At 46.2% G+C, this 23688-nt stretch overlaps 1 protein-coding gene across 5 annotated transcripts in view; it reads right to left on the minus strand.

Annotated features, from left to right (window-relative positions):
• Window positions 1-125: 125 nt before the first annotated feature.
• The window catches only part of ENTPD1 (ectonucleoside triphosphate diphosphohydrolase 1), a 34898-nt gene continuing 11335 nt past the window's right edge, over window positions 126-23688 (minus strand). For 2 of the 5 annotated variants that reach the window (XM_077183016.1, XM_077183017.1), the window contains exons 2-10: window positions 13371-13504; window positions 12855-12972; window positions 11498-11648; window positions 10540-10699; window positions 9683-9913; window positions 8934-9200; window positions 7824-7943; window positions 7505-7642; window positions 126-7392 (exon numbers count right to left, since the gene is read on the minus strand). In XM_077183016.1, coding sequence (XP_077039131.1) covers window positions 7186-7392; window positions 7505-7642; window positions 7824-7943; window positions 8934-9200; window positions 9683-9913; window positions 10540-10699; window positions 11498-11648; window positions 12855-12972; window positions 13371-13504 — 1526 coding nt within the window. In that variant the 3' untranslated portion in view covers window positions 126-7185. Of the gene's footprint in view, window positions 7393-7504; window positions 7643-7823; window positions 7944-8933; window positions 9201-9682; window positions 9914-10539; window positions 10700-11497; window positions 11649-12854; window positions 12973-13370; window positions 13505-14870; window positions 15136-22357; window positions 22473-23688 lie in introns of those variants that run through there. The other 3 variants (XM_077183014.1, XM_077183019.1, XM_077183015.1) reach the window with 3 other exon arrangements.

A 23688-nucleotide genomic window follows, 5' to 3' on the forward strand; every position in this document is an offset into this window, starting at 1 on the left:
GCCCACTGCCAGAGGCAGCCTTGCTTTGCAGTCTTGCCCCTCAAGGCTAAAACTCCAGCAGCCTAGTGGCTCTGACAGAGGTACTTACTAGAACAACCCCGACACAGAGACCAAACATGAACACAAACATCTGAAAAATTTACTATCATGGCTGGACAGTCCAAGAGAAAGGCCCCCTTGGGTAACATGAGGATGCTATTCTGCTATATCCAGGCCATGCTAGAGAGGAGCTCCTCGGGCCGCTAGTAATGGGCTGCCCGGGATACTCAGTGCCATGCCAAACATTTGCTTTCCCTTCAGATCCCTTTGAGGTGGATCTGTGCTGCCTTGCTCTAATTTCTGTCAAGGCTTGCTTCACCCAGCAAAGCATTCTTTCCCAATGCTTTTGTACCTGTTCTCCACATCTGCTTGGGCTGCTGTCTTTCTACCTCAGTTTCCAGGAAGACCATTGGTAAAACTAAGGAGTCCCTGTTTATAGCCTCTAGCTGCTGTTGATAGCCTCTGGTGCAGACAGTACAGGCTGGTGGTCAAGGCACATGGATTGCCTGCTTATGACTTGGCTTACTCAGACTTTCCCATATTCAACATTTTTCTGCCCCAGCACCATCATAGTGATAATTTCTCTTCTTGATCCTCTGCTTTCCTGGTCTTCTGCCCCACCTGCACAGTTCCCTCTTAACCCCTGTTTTTGAAAAAATACCCTTTTGAAGACATGAAGAGAAAAAGGAAAATATTAAACATACATAGAGATAGCAGTAACCATATTAATACTTTCTCCCGGGTAAGCCCCATCCCCCCATCCCTGCTTGTCAGCCAGTCTGAAAGCACCACACGTTCAGGAGCAGGAATGGCATTGCACCCATCTGTGGCTAGCTAACAAGAGTCAGTGCTGGAGGTGATAGCTTCTCCCAGCACATGCCAGAAACCAAGGTAAAGTAGCTGAAGCTGTGGCATGGAGAGCATGGGTATGGTAGGACAGTTCTTGTCTCTGCAGCAAGACATGTCTGGTGGTATTTTGCAAAGCTGGCAGCCCACAACAGCAGTGGGAAATGCCTTCACCTCCTTCACATCCCTGCTCCCAGGGCTGCTGGGTTCCCGTGGAGCTGCTCTTTCCCCAGGCTTCAGCAATGAAGGCCATGTGAAAGAGTCATGGGCAGGCTTCCAGCACTACCCAGTGTTACTTGGCAGCCAGAGAGTGCTAGGCAGGGCTATAGTAAAATAGTGCAAGCCCCATGTTTGGCCAGTTTCACCCTCCCCTTTCCCTTCCTAGGCTGCTTTCAGTAGCCTGGGACAGTAGTGGCAGAGTTGGAACTGCAGTGCTGCCAAGGGACATATGAGGAAAACTCTCACTTTCCTATGGAGGCAAGCAACACTGATATGAGAACCAACAGTAAAATAGAAATGCCAGAGCATTAGAGCCTAAAAAGGAGCCATGGGCAAAATCTCATGTGAGTGGAGAACACATCTCACACACTACTAGGTCTGGAGAGTTGGTTAGTGTTATCCATAGCACAGGGATGGAGGCAGCCTGTCATCAGGCGGCAGGCTTAAAGCATACAAAAGGAAAGAGTTTTGCACAAAAGACACCCTGAAATTACATCATCAAAGCTGAAAGTTAAATGAGTGCAAAAGAGGATAAGATGAATTCATAGAGAACAGAGTCAGAGTTATCAGATTTTGAGGTAATCATTTGATCACAAATTTCCTAAGCCCCTGATGCGTAGAAGAAAAGGATTGTGCTGTTTCCCTAACTATCCCTCTAAATCCTTGCTCACCACACAGCTGGAGATGAGTGCCAATGCCCTGCCTATTTGATCTGACCTAGCATGGCTTTACATATTCTAGGAAAATGACAATAATAAATTTTGACATATTTGAAAACACCGATGAAAGCAGAAGCAAACAATAGATGACATTAGGACTTAGAAACAGTGAAGGAAGTAAATAAAAACTTCAGTTGGAAAATACGGCTGATACATCTGGGATGGATCATACACTCCCCCACCCCCCACCCAGATGTTCAAAAATGGAGAGACCTTGAGGCAGTGGGAGAAAGAAGGGAGAAGGAATGCTCTGTGCCACTGAGGTGAGAGTGAGAGGAATGTGAATGCAAGGCCTGTCTCCCCACCCTTGCATTGCTGGTGGGCACAGGCAGCAAGGAGCTGATTCTGCTGGAACTGATTGTGGAAAGACTGCATCTGCTGGGTTCACTTTAGTTCTGGCCATATTGTTAACAGAGGAAGATTGGAAAATTTGAGGAAAGTTCAAGCTAATAGCCATAAGAATGAGCAAACTGTGGGGAGTTCTTGCTGAAAGAAAAAAAAACAACTGTGACAAGCATTGTTTGCCTTGGCAGAGCTGTGGCTGTGGCTGCACAGGGACACACGCAGCCCTGTGAGCAAGGGGCACAGGCCCACTGTCCTTCACCTGTTAGGGGGGTGGAAAGGTGGGCTGCAGTGCCAGCACGATGCCAGTGGGGCTGCCTGCAGGAGGGAGAGGGAAAATGAGAACAGAGGACTGCTTCTGTCCAGTTCACAGCTTGGGAGAACAAACTGCTTTGAGGAGGTCAGGATGAAGCTAAGGCAAAGAAAGATGTGGTTTGGGCAGTAGCAGCCTTCCCAGGAGTGAGGCAACCTATGTGAGGTGCCCAGAGCCTGGGAAAGACCACAGTGCATTTCTCTACCAGGAGGGGATGCTACCCATCCACTGGGACCTTCAGAGCTGGCCTAGGAGAGCATCAGGGAACTGGCAAGAGAGGAAATCACATCTCAGGACTTTTCCATGTTTAGTGCCAGAAGCTCCATTCCACTACTGGCAAACTCCCATCTTCTGGAAAACAGCATGAAAACTTTTCTGGCGTCAGTTCAGAAGTCTTTATTATGATAAGCATACAGAGGCTTGTGTGTGCATCAAAACAAAGATCCATTTCTTCAGGGTTGGGCCACAGAAAGAAAACACATGGCCTGGGTGGCAGGGACTACTGTCCTCAGTGTGCTCTCCCCAGTCCCTCCTGAACAGGCTCTTGAGCCTGCGTCAAAGCTGCCAGCCCTGCAGAGCCTGCACATCCTGCCTGGCACAGAGCATGGGAAGAATTGGGGTGGAGAATGAAGGGGCACACATCCGGCCCAGAACTGCTCTGGGAGAAACTGGAAAGCCCTGGCCAGTGCCAACACTTCAAATCAGCCTTCCAGTGCAGAGGTGATGGCCCCACTTCTGAGAGCTTTCTTCCAAGTGGAGGCCCCGCTGTGCTTTGCTGTAGGGCTGGAGGAATCTGCTGTAGCCTGTGCACAGAGGAGAAGCAACTTTATCTAAGGTACTTAGAGCCTGTGGTGGGGAGCAGTTTTCCTGCAAGAGGTGAGGGTGCTGCAGGTACCTGGGCTCTCTCTTCTGACAAGTTCCAATAGCTTTGCCCCACATTTGACACTCAGCTGAACATGGCAGGGCTCACAGAGGTCATCAGTCCCAGCGAGACCAGGCTGCTCTTGCACCCTGCAAGGCTATCAACTCCCTCTGCAAGGAACCTCCCCAAAAATGGACCAATCAACATTTGAACCCAAACCAGAGATGCTCATCCCACCTTGCTGCAGCACATCTGAGCTTCCTGGGAGCCCAGGAGAGCTCTCTCTTCAGGAGAGACCAAGGTCTGGAGTCTTGGCAGCACAGAGCTGAATAGTGAGTAAATACGTGATAGACAGAACATGTGATGTTAAAAGATGCTTTACCCAGGAAAATTAAAATGGTAAAGCAGGAAGTGTCTAGAAATTAAAGCCAGAAGCTATCAAATTAGAAATAAGGCACAGATAATTATCACTGAGGCAGATCAACTGTATTAACATGAGAAATGGTACGTTATTACTGGCATATTGGAAACTCCCTCCACTATCATTAATGGTCTTCATGTACATGTTGGGTGGCTCTGGAACACACATTTGAGTTGAATACAGCTAGATCAGATGCAACACAGAAGCAAAAAAATGAATGTTCATAAACTTGAGCTCTTTGACCAAAGATTTTGAGTAGCCTCCATGAATAAAGTCCTGCAATAACAGAAGAAATATAGAGAAAACAATCATAGGCAGTTCTGTGAATGTTCACTACCAGGGAGTGACATGCAATGGTCTTGCCCTGACACGATGCCTTCAGTCAATCAATTCCTGAAGCCTCAGGCTGCTCAACTGGCATGTTGTCACCTCAGAAGTTCTTATCCTGGAGAGACTGATTTATGAATGGGGTCTAAAAGTCATAAGGTTTAAAGGTTTAAAGGTTTAAATTTTGCATTTATCTTAGTTTGGGCCCTTTTGGTTGCACTCAAGTCATGTTTAAAGCTTAAAAAACCCCAAAACTCAAACCAAAAAGTGAGATAATTAAGACAGCAGGAGCAAGTGAAGATGTCAGCTGCTCATCTGGCTCCAGAATCAGGAGCTAACAGTATTAATACTATGGGACTTGCAATGAAGATACAAAACATTGTAAAAGCTCTTCTCCCAGATATTTGACATTTTCCTTTAACATAAATCCTTAGCAGGGACAAGAAGACCAGACTGGAACAAGCTTTCTTTCCACACCAACTTCCACATGAAGTTTTTGCATCAATTTCTGACATGTCCTAATGGATCTGCCAGTTCTCATCACGGACACAACTGAGCAGCTGCCAGATCCCCAAGGAGGTCTCAGGAGAGGTAGTGCCACCCTGCAGGTTTCCATGCTGTTCCCGGGAAGGACAGATGCACCAGCTCACCTGGGGAGCTTCTCCATGGCTCTGCTCTGCTACAAGGGCTCCATATGCAAGGAAGGTGGCATGTGATGGGCTGTGCTGCAGATGAGGCTGTCTGGGCAGCAGAAGCAGCTCTGATCACACGTTTCTCCTGAATGCCTTCCAGCCAAAACCTGCTGCTCATCTCTCATCTACCTGTCTTTGCTGCAAACAGCAGAAGGGAGGCTGCATCCCTAGCTGAATTCCGACATCGCAGAGTATTTGCAGATAAACAAAAACTGGTCAGCGGACTCACTGCTGGTGAAAGGTCATTTGCAGATCGAACTGGATAATCTGCTTGGGGCAATATTCTTTGAATAATATGTGTTTCAGTGGAGCCACACAGAAGGAAAAATGGCTCATATTGAGAGACAGTGATGTAGGATGTGAGACGGAGGCTGTTCTGAAATATCATGGCTGGGAAAAAAGACCAAATTGCAACAGTTCAGCTGGACTCAAAAGCCTAGAAACTTTCTGTTAAGTGAACAGACCTGGACCAGAGATATATGAATGGATAACATAAGGCATAGATCAAAACCAGATATGTACACTATTAGTGACTCAACTACCTGCTGAAAACTTTGGTGTCCAAGTTTCAGAAAGATGTACAACTTTTAAAAGAAGTGGAGTCGAGAGCTGCAAGTGAGGTCAGCAGAGACCACTTTACAGATTGAAGACCAGTCTATTTTAATATGATATAATGACAACTTGCAAGCACCACCGAAGAAAAAGGGATTTTAATAGCAGAGTTACTCAGTCTTTTGGAAATGGGCAGAACAAGATCCAACAGAAGCTGAAGCCACCTAATTCAGAGCAAAAATAAGACACAGGTTTTTGGAAGAACAATGATCTGCCCAAAGACCTTAGGACAGGGTACATTTTTCCCTTACCTTTAGGTCCTTCAATATATTAGGGCTTCTACTTCCAGGCATGAAGTAGAAATAACTGGGTGACATTTTCCGGCCTGGACTATGCCGAGGGACAGACTGGGAGAGCTCTGTGTCTGTGCTTGCCTGAAGGAGAAGGCATTGCTGGGGTTGCACATCCTGACCCCTCCACACTGCCTGCACCTCTGCTTGGGGAAGGAGGTGTGTCTTTGCTATGCCTTCCTCTCTGCAATATCTGCTTTCTTCTTGCCTCCGCAAGGGCATTAGGAGAAGAGATTTCTGAGATTTTGTGGGAGGTAGACAGGCACCAGTGGTTTCTGAGTGTTTCTTAAAAAATGAATTTCTGACTTACCTCTCTTTTTTTTTGGACCAAGAAATGGAAAAATGGAAGAAAGTGATTCATAAACTCAATCAGTGGCATCGTCCTAGTTGTGTGGGCTGCAGTATGTGCACTCACAAGCCCTGGGTCTTGTGGCCATGGGATAAGCCTGTGCTATGAGGAAAGGAAAGGCAAATCTTCACTAATTTTGCTGGTGGAAAGAGTGGTTCTATCTGTGCATTCTCATGCTGGTTAACTACTGCCAGCTGCCTACAGGAACATTAACTACTAAACACTTTCCCTAGATTGGAGGGTGCTGTGTTATCAGCACAGTGACCCTGGATTGCTTTAGTGGGTTATACCTGAGGGCACACTGATCACACCAGAGTCCCTGCAGGCACAGACAATCACTACTGGCCAAGGAACCTGGGCCAATACAAGCTCTTCCTACAAAAAGCAGCAATGCCTGGTTGGGAACTTGTGGCTTGATGTACCTTAGGGACACGGGAATGGCTCAGTGCAACAGTGAGCCAGCTTTGGTCCAGCAACAACATCAGGAAGACGTGGGGAAAAGGCATTTTGCCACCTGCAAAAGGAGCTGACAGCAGACAGAGCCCAGCTAAGGGCTGACGACCACAAGCATGCTCGGTTTCTTCATCCTCATCCCTTCTTTTCCCAGAGTGGCATTTGGGAGCCTGACCCACCTTCAGGGGCCAGCCAGGCGCAAGAGCTGTACCCAGCTGTAGGGCTGCTAGAGCTCAGGGTGCAGGGAGGTGAGCAGAGGCATGCTGGTGCAGAAAGGGCTCTTGGGAACAGCTTCAGCAGAGAAGCAGCAGGATCACCCTGTATGTGACAGCTCCCAAGAGCTCAGTGGGATGTGTGACCCTGAGATAACCCTTGCAGGAGCACTGCTCCCAAAGATTGCTCCCACTTTTCTCTTTATAATGCTGTGCACAAGGCAGAAACCAACAAGCAGCAAAGTTTCCTTGAATGAAAGTACAACCCACTCAAGGAGGGGACACGAGCTTGTCTGTCCTTGGCAGAGAAGGTGGCGAGCCTGATGTCCCAACGTCTGTCAGTGCAAGTGTGATTCAGAAGAAATAAATGCCCTTGTTGTACAGTCAGAAGCTTCGGTAAGAGGGACTGTGCAGTACAGCCTGCTCTGCTGGGGTCTCCTAGCCCTGAGCAGCCAGGATGACATGGCTCCTCTCGCCTTCAGGTTCTTCCTAAACAATCCCCTTCTGCAGGCACTTGGGCTTGTGGAAGAGAAGCCAGGCAAACAGGAGCACAGACACCAGCACAAGGGAGCACAGCACCATCAGCCCCACGTAGCTGCCGTGGGAGAGAGGGGGCCCGGCTGGCTCCTCTGCAGGGATCATGTTGGTCAGGTTCAGCATGTAGCCCAGGGTCCAACCTGCATCACTGCTGCCAATCTGAAACAGAAGAGCAGAATCAGTGCTGGGAGGCTGCCTAGGGCATTGCCTGAACAGTGGCAGAGGCTGCAGAGAACTGCTGGGGTAGAGCCCTCCCCACCATGAAACAGACCTTTCCAAGGAAGTGGATCATTTGCCAGTTGTCTGCAGTGAACTCATAGCCATTTTCCAGGAGAGAGAGGATGTAGGCTCCAGAGAAGCAATATTCACTCAGGTACTTTTCTTTGACGTGGTGATATTCTGTCTTCACCTAGGGAAGGAGGCAATCACCAGACTGTTAAACACACCTTCCCACTGCTCCAGCTTGTGCCTGAGCATCCACCGCAGGTGCTGGGGGGATCTTCCCCATCTTGCTCTGGAAATTAATCCCAGCCATTTATCCCACAGAAAAGTATCAGCAGCCCCAGTCTACGGCAACAAGCATGGCTCACCTCTTGCCAAGGCCGGGCACAGAAGCTCTCAATGGTGCTGGTCACTTTGTTCAGGGCAAAGGGGTTTGGCTCACTGGTCAGGTTCAAAAAGTTCATCACAAAATAGAAAGCAGAAAAAGCCTGAAGGAGAAAGATTCTTTTAATCTGACTAAGCCACAAATCCCACAAAAGAAAATGAGTTTGTTTATAGATAAAGAAATATAAGAAGCAACATCACACACACAAGAGCAGGAATGTTTTCAAGAGTGATGTCATTTTGAGGGATACAGCTCAGAGCTGCTGCCAGATGGAGGTAGGAATTATGATATCCTAAAGAACTTCTGTGAGCTCTCTCCTTTATGTGTGCCAGTGGCATACAGTGAATGCTGATTGCCGTCACAACCATGACCCCATTTTGGCAACTGAGTGAGATGAGTCGCAACCAGTATCACCACAAAGAGCAGAGGTGATGGTCTGAAAGGATTGTACAGAGCCCCATCATATAATCCAAGGTCCAGAAACCCCATCTCTGACCATGGCCAGTAGCTGACAGGTAGGAGGCAGCTTAGGAACAGGGCAAGATTGTATTAGAGTTCCCTGGAAAGCCTCACAATCACTGAGCAGCTTTTTGCAGCTCTAGGACTGATGGTTAGCATGGTGTCACACATAATGTTTGTTCAGAGTGTGCACTGTCTCCTCATCACGTCTGGGAGGCAGATAGGTGAGCTGACTGCTTTCACTGGTAGCACTCAGACACTGCTGGGTGAATTTCAGGTCTGGTGGCACCACTGACCTCAGGAGACAATGTTTGCAGGAGCAGTGTTCCTGCCTGCAGCAGGCTCTCCTGCCTTGGTGCTAGACAGCTTAAAAAGTGAGGAAACACAGCAGCCCAAGGAGATGGGTTAGAATGGGAGCAGTGCAGTGCTGGTAGGCCAGTATTTACTGGGGTAGCTCTTAACATGTCTGTCCTCACAGCAAGTGCAGCACTGCTTTCGTAGTTACATGTCCAAAAAGCCATCTTGAAAATTATTTCCTGCCTCAGTCATGAAGAATGCGCTCTAGCATTACTCTGAGTTTCTGCTCTTCTGACATTCTGGATCACAGATAGTTGAAGAATGAGTGAAGACTCACCCCAAAATCCCCTTGTAATGGAGGTAGGTATATCCCATTGAAGGAGCAAGTGGAGTAAGGACAATTGCTTTTGTTGAAGAGTTCCTTGATGTTTTCTCGGCACTTCTGATAGTCCCCCTCTCCCTTTATGTACAGCTGGCTGAAAGGCAATTGCTTTTTCTTGTCTGATGTGCAAGGGTTTTTGAAGAAGTCACTAATATTTATAGTCCTCTCATAACCCTTGTGAAAGCATGGGTCAGGTAGACTGCTGTTCTCCACGGTCTGAAAGTAAAAACCAATCCAAACTGTTACACTTTGCTCTAGAATAACACCCTGGGAAAAAGCCACAAGGAAGGGTGGCACTTGTCCCAGTACATCAGATCCAGGTGCACACATCAGGTCAAAGGGATAAGGATGGATTAAGGCACTAGCTGTACAGGGGAAGATGTGGGTATTGCCACAGCCTCCCTGTAGGACCCTGGGCAAATTATTTTAAGTCACAGTTTGTGAAGCTGTGCTGTTGATTTGGGTTTCTCAGAGATGGCAAAATGTCACCTCCCCTGAGTACTTCAGTTAAATGCAGTTCTCTTGCTACCCCATTCCCAAGAATCAAGGCATCTCAAATTGGTAGTTTGTATGGAGAACAATGATATTTCCCTAATCCAGACTAAGAGGTGAGCTGGGATGCAGCAACTTTTACAGCACCAGTATCCCAAAGCTGGGAGAGTCCAGGATTGTTCAATTACAGATGTAGATGTACTTGCCTGTAGATCCCTGGCCAGTTTCTGCTGCAGAGCCTGGTCCTTCCCATAGCAGAGAAAGCTGTGCGTGTACACTTGGTAATCCTTGCCGTAGAGACGGAAGTAGAGCTGGTTCTCTGGGGACTCAGAAGTGAGGTCCTTTGATACAAAGGTAATCTGTGTGGAGGCTCCTCCAAGGTCTAGTGCTCCTGATGTCTCACTTAAGGATTTCAGGGAGTGCAGAAGCTTTTTCCAGCCAGACTTGGAAAAAAAATCAAAGTAAACCAGATATATTTGGCATGGAGAAGATTTATTTTGGAGAAATAAATAAGAGAAAGAACTATGAGGAGAGAAGCAGAAGCACAGAACACAGGAAACATGGGAAGTCCTGGAGGGGGCATGAGATGAGAGCTGGAACAAGACATAAGAAAGAGACAAGCTTGTAAATACAGAAAATGGATCATGTCCAAGTGTTTGCAGGAGGGCAAAGAATATGAAATCTAATACTACTGTTATGAGAAAAACCAGTCCACTTACTGTTTCAGCTCTCAGAAGATTTATAAGCTCAACAGGAAAGAACCATAGTCAAACTTTTCAGAAACAGAAATATTTTAGATCAGAAAATGAAGAGGATGCTGTACCCAAGCAAAATTATTGAAGATGCTGGTGTTTTATTTCAGTGCTTGACGCCAATTTATAGTGGTGCATTCTGATAACACTAAGTATCAGGATGTACTCACAGCAACTGCTGAGGCAAGATGTGCAGCTTCCTGATCCCTGGTAAATGGCTTACAAGGGAAGAGAGTGCCTGTGACACCTTCTTGCAAGGCAGGACTTACAAAGTGCTGCAAACCAATAATTCAAATGTCTTGCTATAGATAAACTACCTGCTTGAAATTGCCCAGAAGGTAGTTAATGGTGATCCATCCATAGGCTCCTTCTTCCTGACCAGTGATGATCCTGGCACCCTGGAAGTTGAAGGGAGCTGAGCGTAGTGTGTTTCCTACAGAGGACAAGACTTTGTCTGCTGCACTTTCATTCTGCAACCTGGATGAACAGAAGAAAGGATGGAGTAACTCTGGCTGACAGCTCTCTATGTGCTTTATTCTGAGCAGGCAGGCTGCAACTCCCCACCAATCAGAGGTTGGTCATTCGTGTGGGTCATCCAGCTCTGACTTGCCATTGTCCTCCCTGTCACACCTTGACAGCATAGCTGCCACCAACTCTGATGCTTACAGACCCTGCAGCTGGGAGTGGTAGGTACTTGGAGCAGAGACCAGAGCTCTTGTTCTACAACACGTATTGTGACAGGAATTGCACTGTGGAGACTCCTCTTTACTGTCACCATTAGAGAAGAAATCCAGAAGATATCCCCAGGAAGATTCCCCAGGCAATATACACCAAAGATCAGTTCCCTGTCCTAGCCAGGAGAGGTCTGGGTCACCCTCCTGAAAATCACAAATTGTAATTAAAGGAGGTTGTGATTATAGAATTACCTTAGCCTCTGATGGCCCTCTGTGGGGTGTAGCAACATATTTGGGCTCAATAATCTGAGCCTAATACCAGAGTGTGGGGATGTCAGGGCATCAGCTTGGGCACTGCTGATCTCCCGGTGTCTCTGTGCTGCATGTGGATGCAGGAGATGATGGAGGGTTGGAGTGAGTGGGGAAGCAATGGAGAAGTCCAGGGGACTCGGGGCTCAGAGAGGGCAGCAGCAGAGGAGGCTGTCTGGGCACGGTGTGAGCTGGCAGTGTGTCCAAGGACTGTCCCCCAGAGGCCCCCACTGCACATCCGTGGTGGTCCCAGGTGCAGTGCTGCAGGAGAAGGGGACAAGCCCTGCAGTACCTGAGAAGCCGCATGCCAGCAGTTGCTCCGAGGTAGACGGGTGTCTCTTTGTGCTGTGCTGAGGGAATCACCTCTTTTGCTTGTTGTAGGCACTGTGCCAGAGAGGGGCCTGCCTTCTCTGTGGCATGGGAGTAACCTGAGATCCCAGGGCCTGTAAGAAGTTTATAGTTTATAGTTCAGACTCCAAGCATAACCCCAGAATGCTGTCATGAGCGGGTGTGTCAAACCGTATCACAGGCAGCAGAATCAGATTCAACCACCCCATTTCTGAGGAGCTTTAGAAATCCTACAGCACCACCAGCTAAGCCCAATCCACGTAGTGGGTGGTCACAGTGCCCAGCATCTCCCACCCTTTCTCTGCAAAGCAGGCTATGAACTAGCAATGAGGGCTGAGCCAAGCCATTTCTTTAGCATGCCCTGAACATCTGCAGTCTCTTCTATGAGTCTGCCTGGGTGTACCCTGGATCTGTGCCTGAATATCCCTGACCCTTCCATGCTGGCTCCTCTGGGGGCAGATGCTGTCATTTGTTTGTGTACTTTCTGCTCACACTACAACACTGGGTGTTCTGCAGCTATTGTGTCTCATGCTAACCCAAGGAAAAAATCATTGTCCCTCTCTGCCATGTGTCCCCTGATTCTGCCCCAGGACCAGTGCCTGCATGGCAGCAGTGAAGCCCCATTTGCTGTATGCTCAGTGTGCTGCTCATGACGTGGGATGCTGCAGCACTGAGCAGCTATCACAGCAGCTTGAGAGCAGTAGGGCTCTCTCCTGCACTGCAGAGGCCTGAAAAGACCCCAGGCAGGTCTGACAACATCTCAGAATGCAGCGATCCATGATGGTCTGTGCTGTTCCTTGTTGTGTGCACCCCTGGGCTTCATTTATGCCTTCCTAAACCATACAGTATCTACACAGCAATTAAATAGAATTAAAAAAGCACCATGACATGCATAAGTTGAGCAACCTTGAGCCACAAGCCTTGTACAAAAGCCACACACTTGCACAGAAGCCTTGAAAAAGAGCAAACCATGCTCTCCCCTCTCATTGCTTTCATCAGCACTTTAGCAAGAGCGCATGCAGATATTTTATTTATTTAAGTACATTCTTTGGTGTAGTTCTTTCCAAAAAGCAATTAATCCCAAGCATCCTGAAAACAAAGGAAAAAGTGGATGCATTTTTTCCCCAGGAAGGTCAGGCACAAACAGCTCCCCATGGGAACCATTGAGAAGCATTATCTCACAGGTGTAATGCTGTTTCTACTATTGACCTCTTCCTCTAGATTTCTCCTCCCTCACCCTTTTATTACATTATCTCTTCTTCATCCCACGCCCCTTCCCCAGATCCTTTTTCTCCTCTTACCTTCAACTTTACACACCTCCACCTGCTTCACCACCCCGGTGTCGTTCTCCTTCTCTGCTGGCCACTCGTACACGTAGAGGTTGGTGTGGGACGATCCCGCATCCAGCACGATCCCATACTGTGGGCAAAGCAGAGCCCACGTCACACCTGAGGCACTGTGTGCTGGCCTCCCCTGGGGCACCAGGCACACACAGCCCCTCTGTCTGGCAGCTGTGGGACTGTGTGTGCCATTGCTCCTCTCAGCAGAGCTTCAGTGCAAAGCTCCCGGCGAAGGAAACAGGAGCAGAGAGACCGCGAAGCTGGGACTGGTGACTTAAGAGATGATTCCCTGTGAAGCTGTGACTGGTTTTCCCACAAAGATGTGAACCAAGATGTTGAGGTGCATGGAGCCAGAAAAAGAGGTTAGCCAGAGCCAGCAAGGGCAGCAACATGTCCATGAGCACTATGGACACCTAACCCCCCAGCTTGTTTTCCTCTAAGGGTACCAGCTTGTAATACCTTAATATTCTTGTATACCTTAATATTCTTCGGAAGTGGCTGGTTTTGGGTCACTGCTACAGCAATTAAAGCAATTACAGCCAAAGTGGAGAGGAATCCCAGGATGACTAGAATTGTTCTGGTTGAGGACATCTTTGGTTTGGTACCTGTGACTAGAGCAGAAAAAGGATGTTAGTATCCCAGTAGCCCATCTTTCCTCACACCCCAAAGGCATGTCTTTTGGCATGTTCCTGTAGTCCTTTTTCCTATGAATATCTGCCTTTGCCTACCAGGTTGTGAATGGCCTGTGTTTGCAGAATTGGCACAGTATGATAAATCACACACTTTGCAGAACTTGTACCACTCTAATTCCTTAAATGTTACAGGCATATTTGGGATAACCTGTCTAACAAATTAAGATTTTTGTGGTTTACTATACATGGTTAGCAGTAGAATTCTGTAAAAAAGGCCACTTATGGCTGATGAAAATCATTCACGACCAATATGTCATCTGAGCTTTCAGGACCAATATACATATAGTTGCACTTGTTAGTGGCCACCATGATGCTGTCTTTCACATTTTTCTGCTTTGGATAATCCTTCATGCATCCCACAGTCAAAACCTCATTTCACAGCTTACACTTGGCCGGTGTTGCAACTGTTTAATAAAATACCATCTTCCTACATGGAGCTCTAGAAAGGGTATCAGCATAATTTCCAGATTTATAATATTTGATGTAAAGTCAACATTTAAACAAATGACTCCATAGGACATATGTGCTCCCACTATGACATGAAATCCATTTCTACCAACAGTGATGCTTCATACTCAAAAGCACTGACCAACTGACTCACATGGGAAATTGTTTCTCTTCTCCTTTTACACAAACACTCCAGGAGATGTTTAGAAGTACATTACAGTCATTCTGGATGGCAATACCTCAGTGCAGGCAACCACATCAACTGTTGTCATGCTCTGAGAGAACCTGCTCTGCACCTGTATGCCAGAACTTGGGTTCCAGAGGTCTCCAGACCTCCAGACACAGATTAATGCTCCAAATCCATCCTGGCACTTCATATCATGCATGGAATTATGAAAAGCATTCAAGTTCTGAACAGGGTCAGCTTCTAACTGCTCTGGTTTTATGTGAGAGGCAGTCTCAGGTTCCAGAACTGCTCTTACAAATGACCCTAAATCCTCAAGTTATTCTCAGAAGTTAGCCCAAGTGAAAAGAAGCAACACACCTCTGGAAATCTCTAACTATAGACAAATACCAGCTTTTTACCTTAGAGAAAATGGAACCTAAAAGTGCCAGTGGAGCTCATTTTGAAGATGCCTCAGACAGGCCCATTGGGAATGTAACATTGGTGCACTGGGAATGCCTGGAGCTCTGTGCTCTCTCTGTGTAAATCTGCTGAGGTTAACTGTGAAATTTGGAAGCTTGTAATGCTTGCATGTTGTGAGTGCCTATTAGAGGGCCAGCATGCTTGCCAATATCTCTAAGAATGCAGCTTAAAAAAATAACCTAGTGCACATACCAGAGAGTAGGAAGTAAGAATGCATTTTATCCAACTCTATTCAAAAACGCCCAGAACTCAGGGCTTGAAGTGATTAGAAACAGCAGAGCATGACAGCTGGGAGACCTTCCTTCTCATTGGAGAGAGTAGTTGGCTCAGGTTATGGTAGCACTGAGCATGTCTGTTGAACAAAAATTATTTTAACCCTAGAAAAACGAATTAAAACAGATGCTATAATTAAAATTAGCTGCACAGTATAGATATGAAGTTAGCATGCCTGAAAACTGAATCTGCTGCTGACAGTTGCACAGCACATCCACAAAATTGTTCCTCTGAGATCTTGCTCAGAGGCAACCATGAACGAATTTGTTAGGTATTTTCAGTCATAGGAATGAAGGATATGTGACTTTGCACAAGTTCTAAGATTTTCAGATTTCCTGTTGTGATGGGTATTGTCAGACTGCTGTATCTTTGCAGCTCTGAAAGTGCCAGCACTGGCAGCAAAGCAGGAGCATTGTTCTCACTGTAATGGACCATCCCAATTATGAACTAGAAATCCCTTTTCTGAAGGCAGAGACATAATGATAATTGTCTGCATCCCATCTGTGGCCTGAGATCAGTACTTTTTTTGCCAAGGCACATTCTTTTCTTAACTCTGAATATGACTTTTGCCTGAATTTTAGTTCAGGATCATGAGCACTTTTCAGGACTCTGGGGTTTGTAGATAGGTGACTGACTTCATTGCTGTATCCCATACCCCACCATCCATCTCTGTAAACTCAAATGCTACCAAGAAGCATTTCATTGAAATGTTTTATACAAGAAAAGGTACAAGGTGATAAGCATAATCCAGAAGGTAGTGTAACAAAGCAATAACCTTCCAAAGAGCACTGAAAGTGTACAGACTTGAATACTTGACAGACTTGTTTAAAAAAAGACAAACTTATTTTTAAGAATCCAAACAAAAACCAACACTGCAAATCTATCTAAAAAATTCAATGTAGTTAAAATTCATTTGCTGTTCAGAAAGGTGAGGTATTTCAATAAATTCCCTTTTCTGTGTACTTGGTTACCTCCATCAGCTCTAGGTGTAATTGCAGGTTCTGCAGGGGCTAAACAATTAAGCTATTGCAGCTTCCTCCAGCTCCTCAGAGTTCCACATTCTCACTGCTGAATGCCATGTAAACACTCCCTCTGTGTCCACCAAGTGGAGCAGTACTTGACTGATTGCCAGGCCCCAGGGTTTTCCTTCCACTAGCAGTTTTCCTCAGCTAAAGATTAGGCAGACACGATCTTCTGTCCCTGTGCCCAGTCAGAATCCAAGCAGAGACAGATCTCTACTTTTTCTCTTACACTGCCCACTGTGTGCAGTGACTAAAACATCCCATAGGGCCATAAGCAGGCATAGAAATGATGCTGCTTTTCTCCTCTCAGAGCTCAGAGCTGCTTGATGCTGGAGCCCTGCCCAGCTGCACGGGCATCGAGCACTCTCCAGATGCTGGAGCACAGCCCAGCTGCTCAGGCATCTCTGTCTGTTTCCAATTTTGGTCTCTTTGCTTTTTTGTAGGGGCTACCACTGGTTCCATACAGCGATGGCCCTAAAACATGAACAGATCTAACATCCTTTCTGTCTCCAAGACAGAGAATTGGGAGGATGTTGTCAGTCACTCCAGGTGGCAGCAATTTTGCTGTGGAAACCCTGTTGCTCCTAGTGAATAACCAGGAAGGACCACACCAGCGTGGGAGGCAGCTCTGTGTGAAGGCAAGGAAGCAGATTTGACTCTTGTGTCTTCCAGAGCTCAAGACAAATAGGAAATGGCCCCTCCAGCCAAACTAGACTAAATCAACAGCACCTCTGCATGTCAGGAGATGTCACTCACAGCCCAGCCAAGGCTGCCCACCCTCAATTCCCTTCTCACCAAACAAGACTTACTAACATAAGTTAAAAGGAATCAGGCAACCAGCTGCTTTTAGACATGCAATAAGCAGAGACTAAGGCTTGTTTAAGGAGTGACATTAGGAATGTCAAGCAGAAAAGATGCTGAACATAGACCAAAGCCATGCTTGGTTCTCACTGTGACCCATCATCTCTAATAAATACAAATGTTTTTGTAAGCTCTGACTTCGCACAACAGATAAAGCTGATGTTTGATTTTCATTTGGATGCTCATGCTCAGTCTATTAGAGGAGAGATCACAAGAAGTTGTACTGCAAGGCCGTCCCTCTTCCACTGCACAAGTGCCACACTGACAGAGACAGTTCCCACCATCACCTTTATCCTCTCAGCACTCCTCTCTGTGGTCAGAAATGTTCCCATTTTCAGCCTTACTTTATTTATTGTCAGTCTATTCTCTCTGCCCGTCTTCCACTTCTATCTCACAACTTCTGAAGTGCCCAGTCCTAAGAGAATTTATTCTCTTAGTAAATTTGTAAGAAATTATCCTTTCTGGATTTTTGTCTTGCCCAGCTTTTCTGTCTAACTGAAGAGTCCAGCATCACTTCTCTGCATGTAGAATTACTTGCTTATATTTTTCTTGAGCATTCTGACCAGAGCTGCAAGGAGACTGGCCTTGCACGGCAATGAACACAGGAGATGATACAGTCCCAGCCTAAATGAAGTGAGGTGGGGACTTGTACTACTTCAGAAATTATGGTCATCCACCAGCACAGGCTGTGCTAAGTCAGCCCAGAACCTCTCATGCGAACTCAGCAAACCCACCCAGGAGAGAGGGGCTCTGGTGATGCAGTCTGTGCACATTTTCTAACTGCAGGAGTTCATGTCTGTGGAGTTCTGCTGGCAGTGATGGTAGGGAAAGGGCATGGGAGCAGTTAGTGCTGCTGTTCAGCGTGGAGAGGAGACACACACATCATCCTCCTGATGAGTGAAAACGAGATTTCAGTTGTCATGAAGTTTTTCAGGCTGAATTGCCTGAAATTGCCTCACTGATTACTCTGTGAGGTTGCTGAACTTGCAGGGTTCAGGGTTTGATACACATTACCCAAAAAGCCCTCCTGTCTTCACTCACCATAACCAAAAATCTGAGTGCATAAACACTCAGAAGAGCCACATTGCTTCATTTATCAATCCTTTTATGAAATTTTCCCTGTCCCCAACTGACTTCTTACTCATTCTTCATCTGCCTTTTTCATTTCAACATGCTTGTATCCAAGTTACCTAGAAAGGCTTTGCTGCAAAGTAATGTAAACCACCTGTTTTAGGCCAGCATATTGGAAAAGCCTTTTCTTAGGCTGTCAAGAAGCTCAGGTTTGGCTTACAATTTACATAGAAGCACATATACAGTAAGTCAATGGCTTTGGTTTAAGGGGCTTTATAGAATTTATAGAATTCAAGCTCCAGATCAGGCTTTTACATCACTTTTAACAACTATTACATGGAACAGTGTGGGAGACTCTGCTCCAAGTTTTAATTATTCATATGGCAAAGACTGTGGCCTAAATACTGGTGTGATCTCTGCCTCTCCTTGTAATGCTATGTAGAATAATAAACACACATTTACAGGGTTATATTTTTCCAGATGAAGGGTTATATTTTTCCAGAAGAAAAACTTGTAAGTGCTGAAGTACAAACATTGAAGTGTCAGTGAAACTGATAATCCAAACAGTATAATGGGTTTTTTGGATGCTGTCTCTCAGACATATTTGATACTGAAATCATGCATCCCTACATGTCTCTAAAACCATGGAGTCCTATAAATTTGGGCTACACAGCTTGGCAGCTTGAACTGTCCTATGTGCACACATACCTGTGCATTAGTGAGCTGGAAGATAAAGAGTGTGCCTGTATGTGAGACAACACCAAGCTGGGAGCAAAGCACACTGACACACAGGGCTGGAACTGAAAATAAATTTGACAAATAGGCAAGAGCCTGGTGGAAACATCTAACTCACTTAAGGACAAGAGCAAATATGACCTTTAGGTAAGAGCCATCACCTAAGGACAGTGTGGCGAGCAATCTGTTAAGCAGCTTTTCCAGAGAAAATGTTGTTGCAGCTACAGCAGTTTATAGTAATCTTTCCCTCCATCTGCATCTGAAGCTGGTAAATCCTTCTGTGAAGGTTCTATTACCAATTTTGGACACTGCCTTTCAGGAAAGATGTAGACCACTTGGAGAAACTCCAGAAGCGAACAAGGAAGATCACAAGCCTAAAAGTTTGACCTATGAGGAAAGATTGAAGGAATTGAATTGTCAAGTTTGCAAAAAAAGAAGAGTAAAGAAGGCTCATTAATTGTCTTCAGACAAATGACAATTCTGTCTGCCAGCACTGGTGTAGCCAATCCCGCCTCAGGATGAGGGTGGCGCCTGGATTTTCTCCCAGTTCCGTTTCCTTGGTTCAGAAGGAGGGGAATCAGCAAAAAGGGGACAATGCACTCATAAGTTATGCTGTCAGCAAAGCCAATGCAGTGCATATGCTCTCCCTGTGGGATACAGATGCAGTTGTACAAAGGTGCTCCCTCCTTTGCCTAACATAGCCCCAGGTTTTGTTCAGACATCATTCAGCCCCAGCAGCCACCCTGCTGGGTGCTATCCATGTGTGCAGCACTGCTTGGTGTGGGAGTTCCTCATCCTTTTGCTGCTTTTAGTGTTGTGGCTGAGATACAGCCCTGGGAAATTGCACAAGACACATTGAATGAGCCCTCTTTCCCTGGAAAAAAGAAAAGCACGTGGAAATCCTGGAGAGCTGCTGGGTGCTGGAGGCAGCAGAAGCTGAGCAATAAGAGCAGGAGATGGATACAAAGGAGCAGGCAGCACACATTTCTCTCCCCTCCACAGCTGCCTGCAGCACAGAGGGGCTTTGTGCAGCCCCCTGGCCCTGCAGTGCAGTTTCTGCTGGAGAGGTGATGTCCAGGGGTTCTGGCCACGAGCCCCAGTGGTCCAGACTGCCACACCAAGTGCCCAATTAGCCATGCACAAAGCAGGTTCCCCTGTCAGAGACCTTCCCACAGTGCAGGGCTGGGATGATGCTCAGCCTCCCTAGCTCTCTGCAAGGCACTCACAGCCCTCCCACCTTGGCCCCACAGCCCATCTCCCTGGTGTTGTACACTGCGCCCACCAAGTCTTTCCAATGCCCATTAAATAATCTCTCTGCCCTGCTCATTAAATAATCTCTCTGTAGGAAGATATTTTTCTGGCTTGCATCACAGCAGTCAGACCCATATACTCAATACTCGTAAATACAACCAGCAAGTGTCAGGATGCTGCTGACACAATACCTTTAGATAGGTTTTTTTTCACATTTATATGATGGTTACTGGACTTTTAAGCCTGTATCCTACTTGTACTCATACTCATTTCTTTACAATTCTCACATCAAAGATGTTTTTCAAATCAGAAGAGAAATCTGTTATCAGTTACATCAGTTTCCTGTCAGGAAACCTCTGGCATTAATTTCCTACTAGCCATCAAAGCTATATTTTAACTGGAGAAGATTTACTGCCATTATCCACAAAGCTTGAAGTTTCACAGAAAATATCCAATGAGCTCAAGGGGGCTTCCCCTCCTCCCTGGTTTACCAGCTAAATTATTGCTTGAATATGCTTGACTGTCACTTGATGTGAAGGCATTTGTTTGTCTTTTTGGGAAAAAAAAAAAGGATGCACCAAGCACTGACACCTTTCAGCTTTGTCATTGTTGATAGTTTGAATACACAGACTTGCAGTGGCCAATGGTGCTGCCAGGCTTCCACTTGGGCTCAAGATCTTACATTCTTCTTTCTTTTAACTCCCTGGCCATGATTTTTTCCTTAGGCTTCTTTTGACCATCTTTTACACTTTCCAACTTTAAATTTGCACTAATTTAATAATCCTTTTTTGCCTCTGAATATGCATCTTTAATAGATTTCATTATTTTCAAATTAACATAGCTTTCAGTGGTTGGATTATGGCTTTTGTGGAACAAAATAAGAGAATGGGCATTCTATTCATTCTTATTAGCATTCTACATTTTAAATACTCGGTTGATTCAGCTCAAGTATTTTTTATTTTGTGATGTTACTTCTTTTAAGAGCTACTAGACATTATTGACACAGAAGAAGTGTGCATTACTTTTATAATAATTTGAAACTGTCATAGAAATTCTTCTTTTTCTCTTGTGACTGGGGTCAACACATATTTCTCTTGAGCTAGAAGTAATGTATTGCAAATTGTGAGATGGCCACCCTTAGTTCTGAGAAATTGCCTTGTCTTTCACTAAAATCCACCATCATATCAGCTTTTCTTGTCCCTACATAGAAAACTATGCCTCTCTCTGTCCTCAGCATCCTGGCTGGTGACAGGCACTGATCTTCAGTTGCTTTAGTCTCTTGCTCCCAGTTCAGCCCCAAGCAGCTATTGTGTACAAATATTTAATGATGGTTGCTGCTGAAGACAGCAGGACCACTGCTTACACTGGAAGATGGGTGATGTGTGAGTCACATCACCAAAGGCCCACCCTTTCCTGTGGGCCATCAACCACCCACACATGAGGGGGATGTACAAGTTGTTATGAAAAAAAGAGAGGAAACAGCCTCCAGAGCAACCACTCCCCCCTTCAACACCCACGTTGGGCCAGCAAGTTCAGAAACTTCCTGGAGAACAAAAAGTCCTGAGCTTTGTAAACACTGCAACGCCCCACAGGAGGTTCTGATTGGGAATGACCGCAGAGGAAAGAGATCCAAACGCCCCTTCACCCACAGCTTGCCCTGCACCCAGCACCTTTGGACTCCCAGTGGTGGCAAATCACAACCCCAGCAGTCCCCACTTTTCCTGTGAGCCCTCTGCACTGACAGCCTGCCCTGCCCTGAAGGGGCTGAGGCCACCAAGCCTCTCACCACACCTCAAGGATGTTTTTCTCTGAACTGTAGACTCCTGGGATCACCTTGTGTGTTGAATAACATTGCTGCCTTCAGGGGCTCACTTCCCTGCTTTCCAAAACAAGCAGCACATCTGCCCAAAGTGCCACATGTCAGCCAGCGGAGCTGCTGCCTGTGCCGCCCGACGATTTCTGCACACAAAAGCAACCAGCATTTCTCCTGAACTTTCACTTCCCACTCAGGACCAAAACCATTGGAGACTGATCACAGACACACAAACACTATTCCAAGCTGGTGCAGCATCAGCAGAGCCACTGGCAAGGCCCCTGGGGTGATGCCCATTCCACAGCAGTCCCACATGCTGCAGTGCCTAACTGTGCCTGGGATTTTGCCTACACCCAGGTTGTGCCACCCCTTGGTATTGTGATTTTCAGCACATCTGTTTGCTGTCTAAGAAGAGCATTTCTCAGTCCTATAAGGTATCCAGTGAGTTTTTCCTCCCTTAACATGCATAGCATCCATTTGTAGCAGAGAACACTGTAGGCACCTTCCCTTTGCAACTAACCCCCAGCAGAAGAAGCAAAGACCCTTTGCTATTCAGGCAGGGCAGCAGCCCTGCTCCCTCCTTTCAGCAGGCCAGGGTTAGGGCTGCATGCATAAAAAAAGACAGCACTCTGCTTAAACACTTCCCAACTCACCCCTTTACCTTCAGCTGTCAGCACTGCACTCTCCATTCCTCATTGCAGAGCACAGGACAAGAGACAGCTGGAACAGTTTCTTTTTCTTGCTGAGGAGCACATCCACTGTCTAGGCCTTGTGGAAAAATATACTGATTTCTCAGAGGTCAGCTTTAATAACTAGGATTCCCACAAACCATGAGGAGAATTCAGCTCATGATATTTGGCATGAATATCATGAATATAATTCTCTGTTCCTCATGCTGCTACAATTTCCATTTCAAATAGCAGGAAACAAATTACCCTGTGGTATTTTTAGTGACAACCAATGGTAAGGAACATGGGATCAGAGGCTATTGCGGGGCACAGACCTTGACAAAGTTCCTGAGCGTAAGAGAAGAAATACTTCTTGGAAGCTACAAAGGTAATAAGGTAAATATGAATCCAAATTTTTGTGGTCAGAGGAGCACTTTGAAAAGGCTGGAGCCTCATGCTGACATGTAACAAAACAGCAAAGGAGTTTTGCTGGATGAATGGGCTGGCACAGGGTGCTATGAATCTCTAAAGTTCAGATTACTTATTACTGGGATGTGCAGTGAATCCTGAAAGAAGAATGAGGCTCAGGGAAAGAAACCTATTTATAATCAAGCCATAATTTGGCCTTCAATTTGTGTATCTCCATTAATCTTCCTTCTCCCCACTATTCTTGCCTCAAATATTTCAAAATACAAACATGAGCTATTCTGGATAAGACAGCACAGGTACAGGGGACAGTCACAGCAGCCCAGAAACCCTGGCCCATGCAAAAAGGAGCTACAGGTCTGCTGCTTCCCTGGACCCACAGTGCTTCCCAGCCTCTTTCAGCACCATTCTCTCTCTGGCTTGGGATGGGAGGTACCAAGCTCAAGCCAGAGCCAACCTTCCAGCCACAGGATCTCCAGCCCAGCTGCAGAGCTTGCAGCAAGTTCACATGAGCACACATTTTTCTCACATCTCCTGCAGGAGCAGGGACATTGAAAAGGTTATTTATTAACAGGACTAGGACAAATGAGCAAGAAAGAAAACAAATCCATTTATAAATCAGCTAAAGAGAAAACTTGTGACTCTAATGGTCTCCTTTGTAATTCCTTAAGTGTGGCCTGGAGTTGCCCTGGCATCATTTCTTGTGATGCTGAATCAGCAGAACAGCCCCACTTGTGCATTGAATAGCCTGATAAGAGCAAAATACACCCAAGAGAGCACTGACTTACACCATGCCCAGATTTTTCTTTGTTTCTGTTAGGATTTGGGGAGGCTGATAGCGCTCTAATTTCTCACCACTAAATACCAAGCAGTTAGACTCACCTTAGCAT

Source organism: Agelaius phoeniceus, chromosome 9, assembly GCF_051311805.1.
Source record: "Agelaius phoeniceus isolate bAgePho1 chromosome 9, bAgePho1.hap1, whole genome shotgun sequence".
Lineage (NCBI taxonomy): Eukaryota > Metazoa > Chordata > Aves > Passeriformes > Icteridae > Agelaius > Agelaius phoeniceus.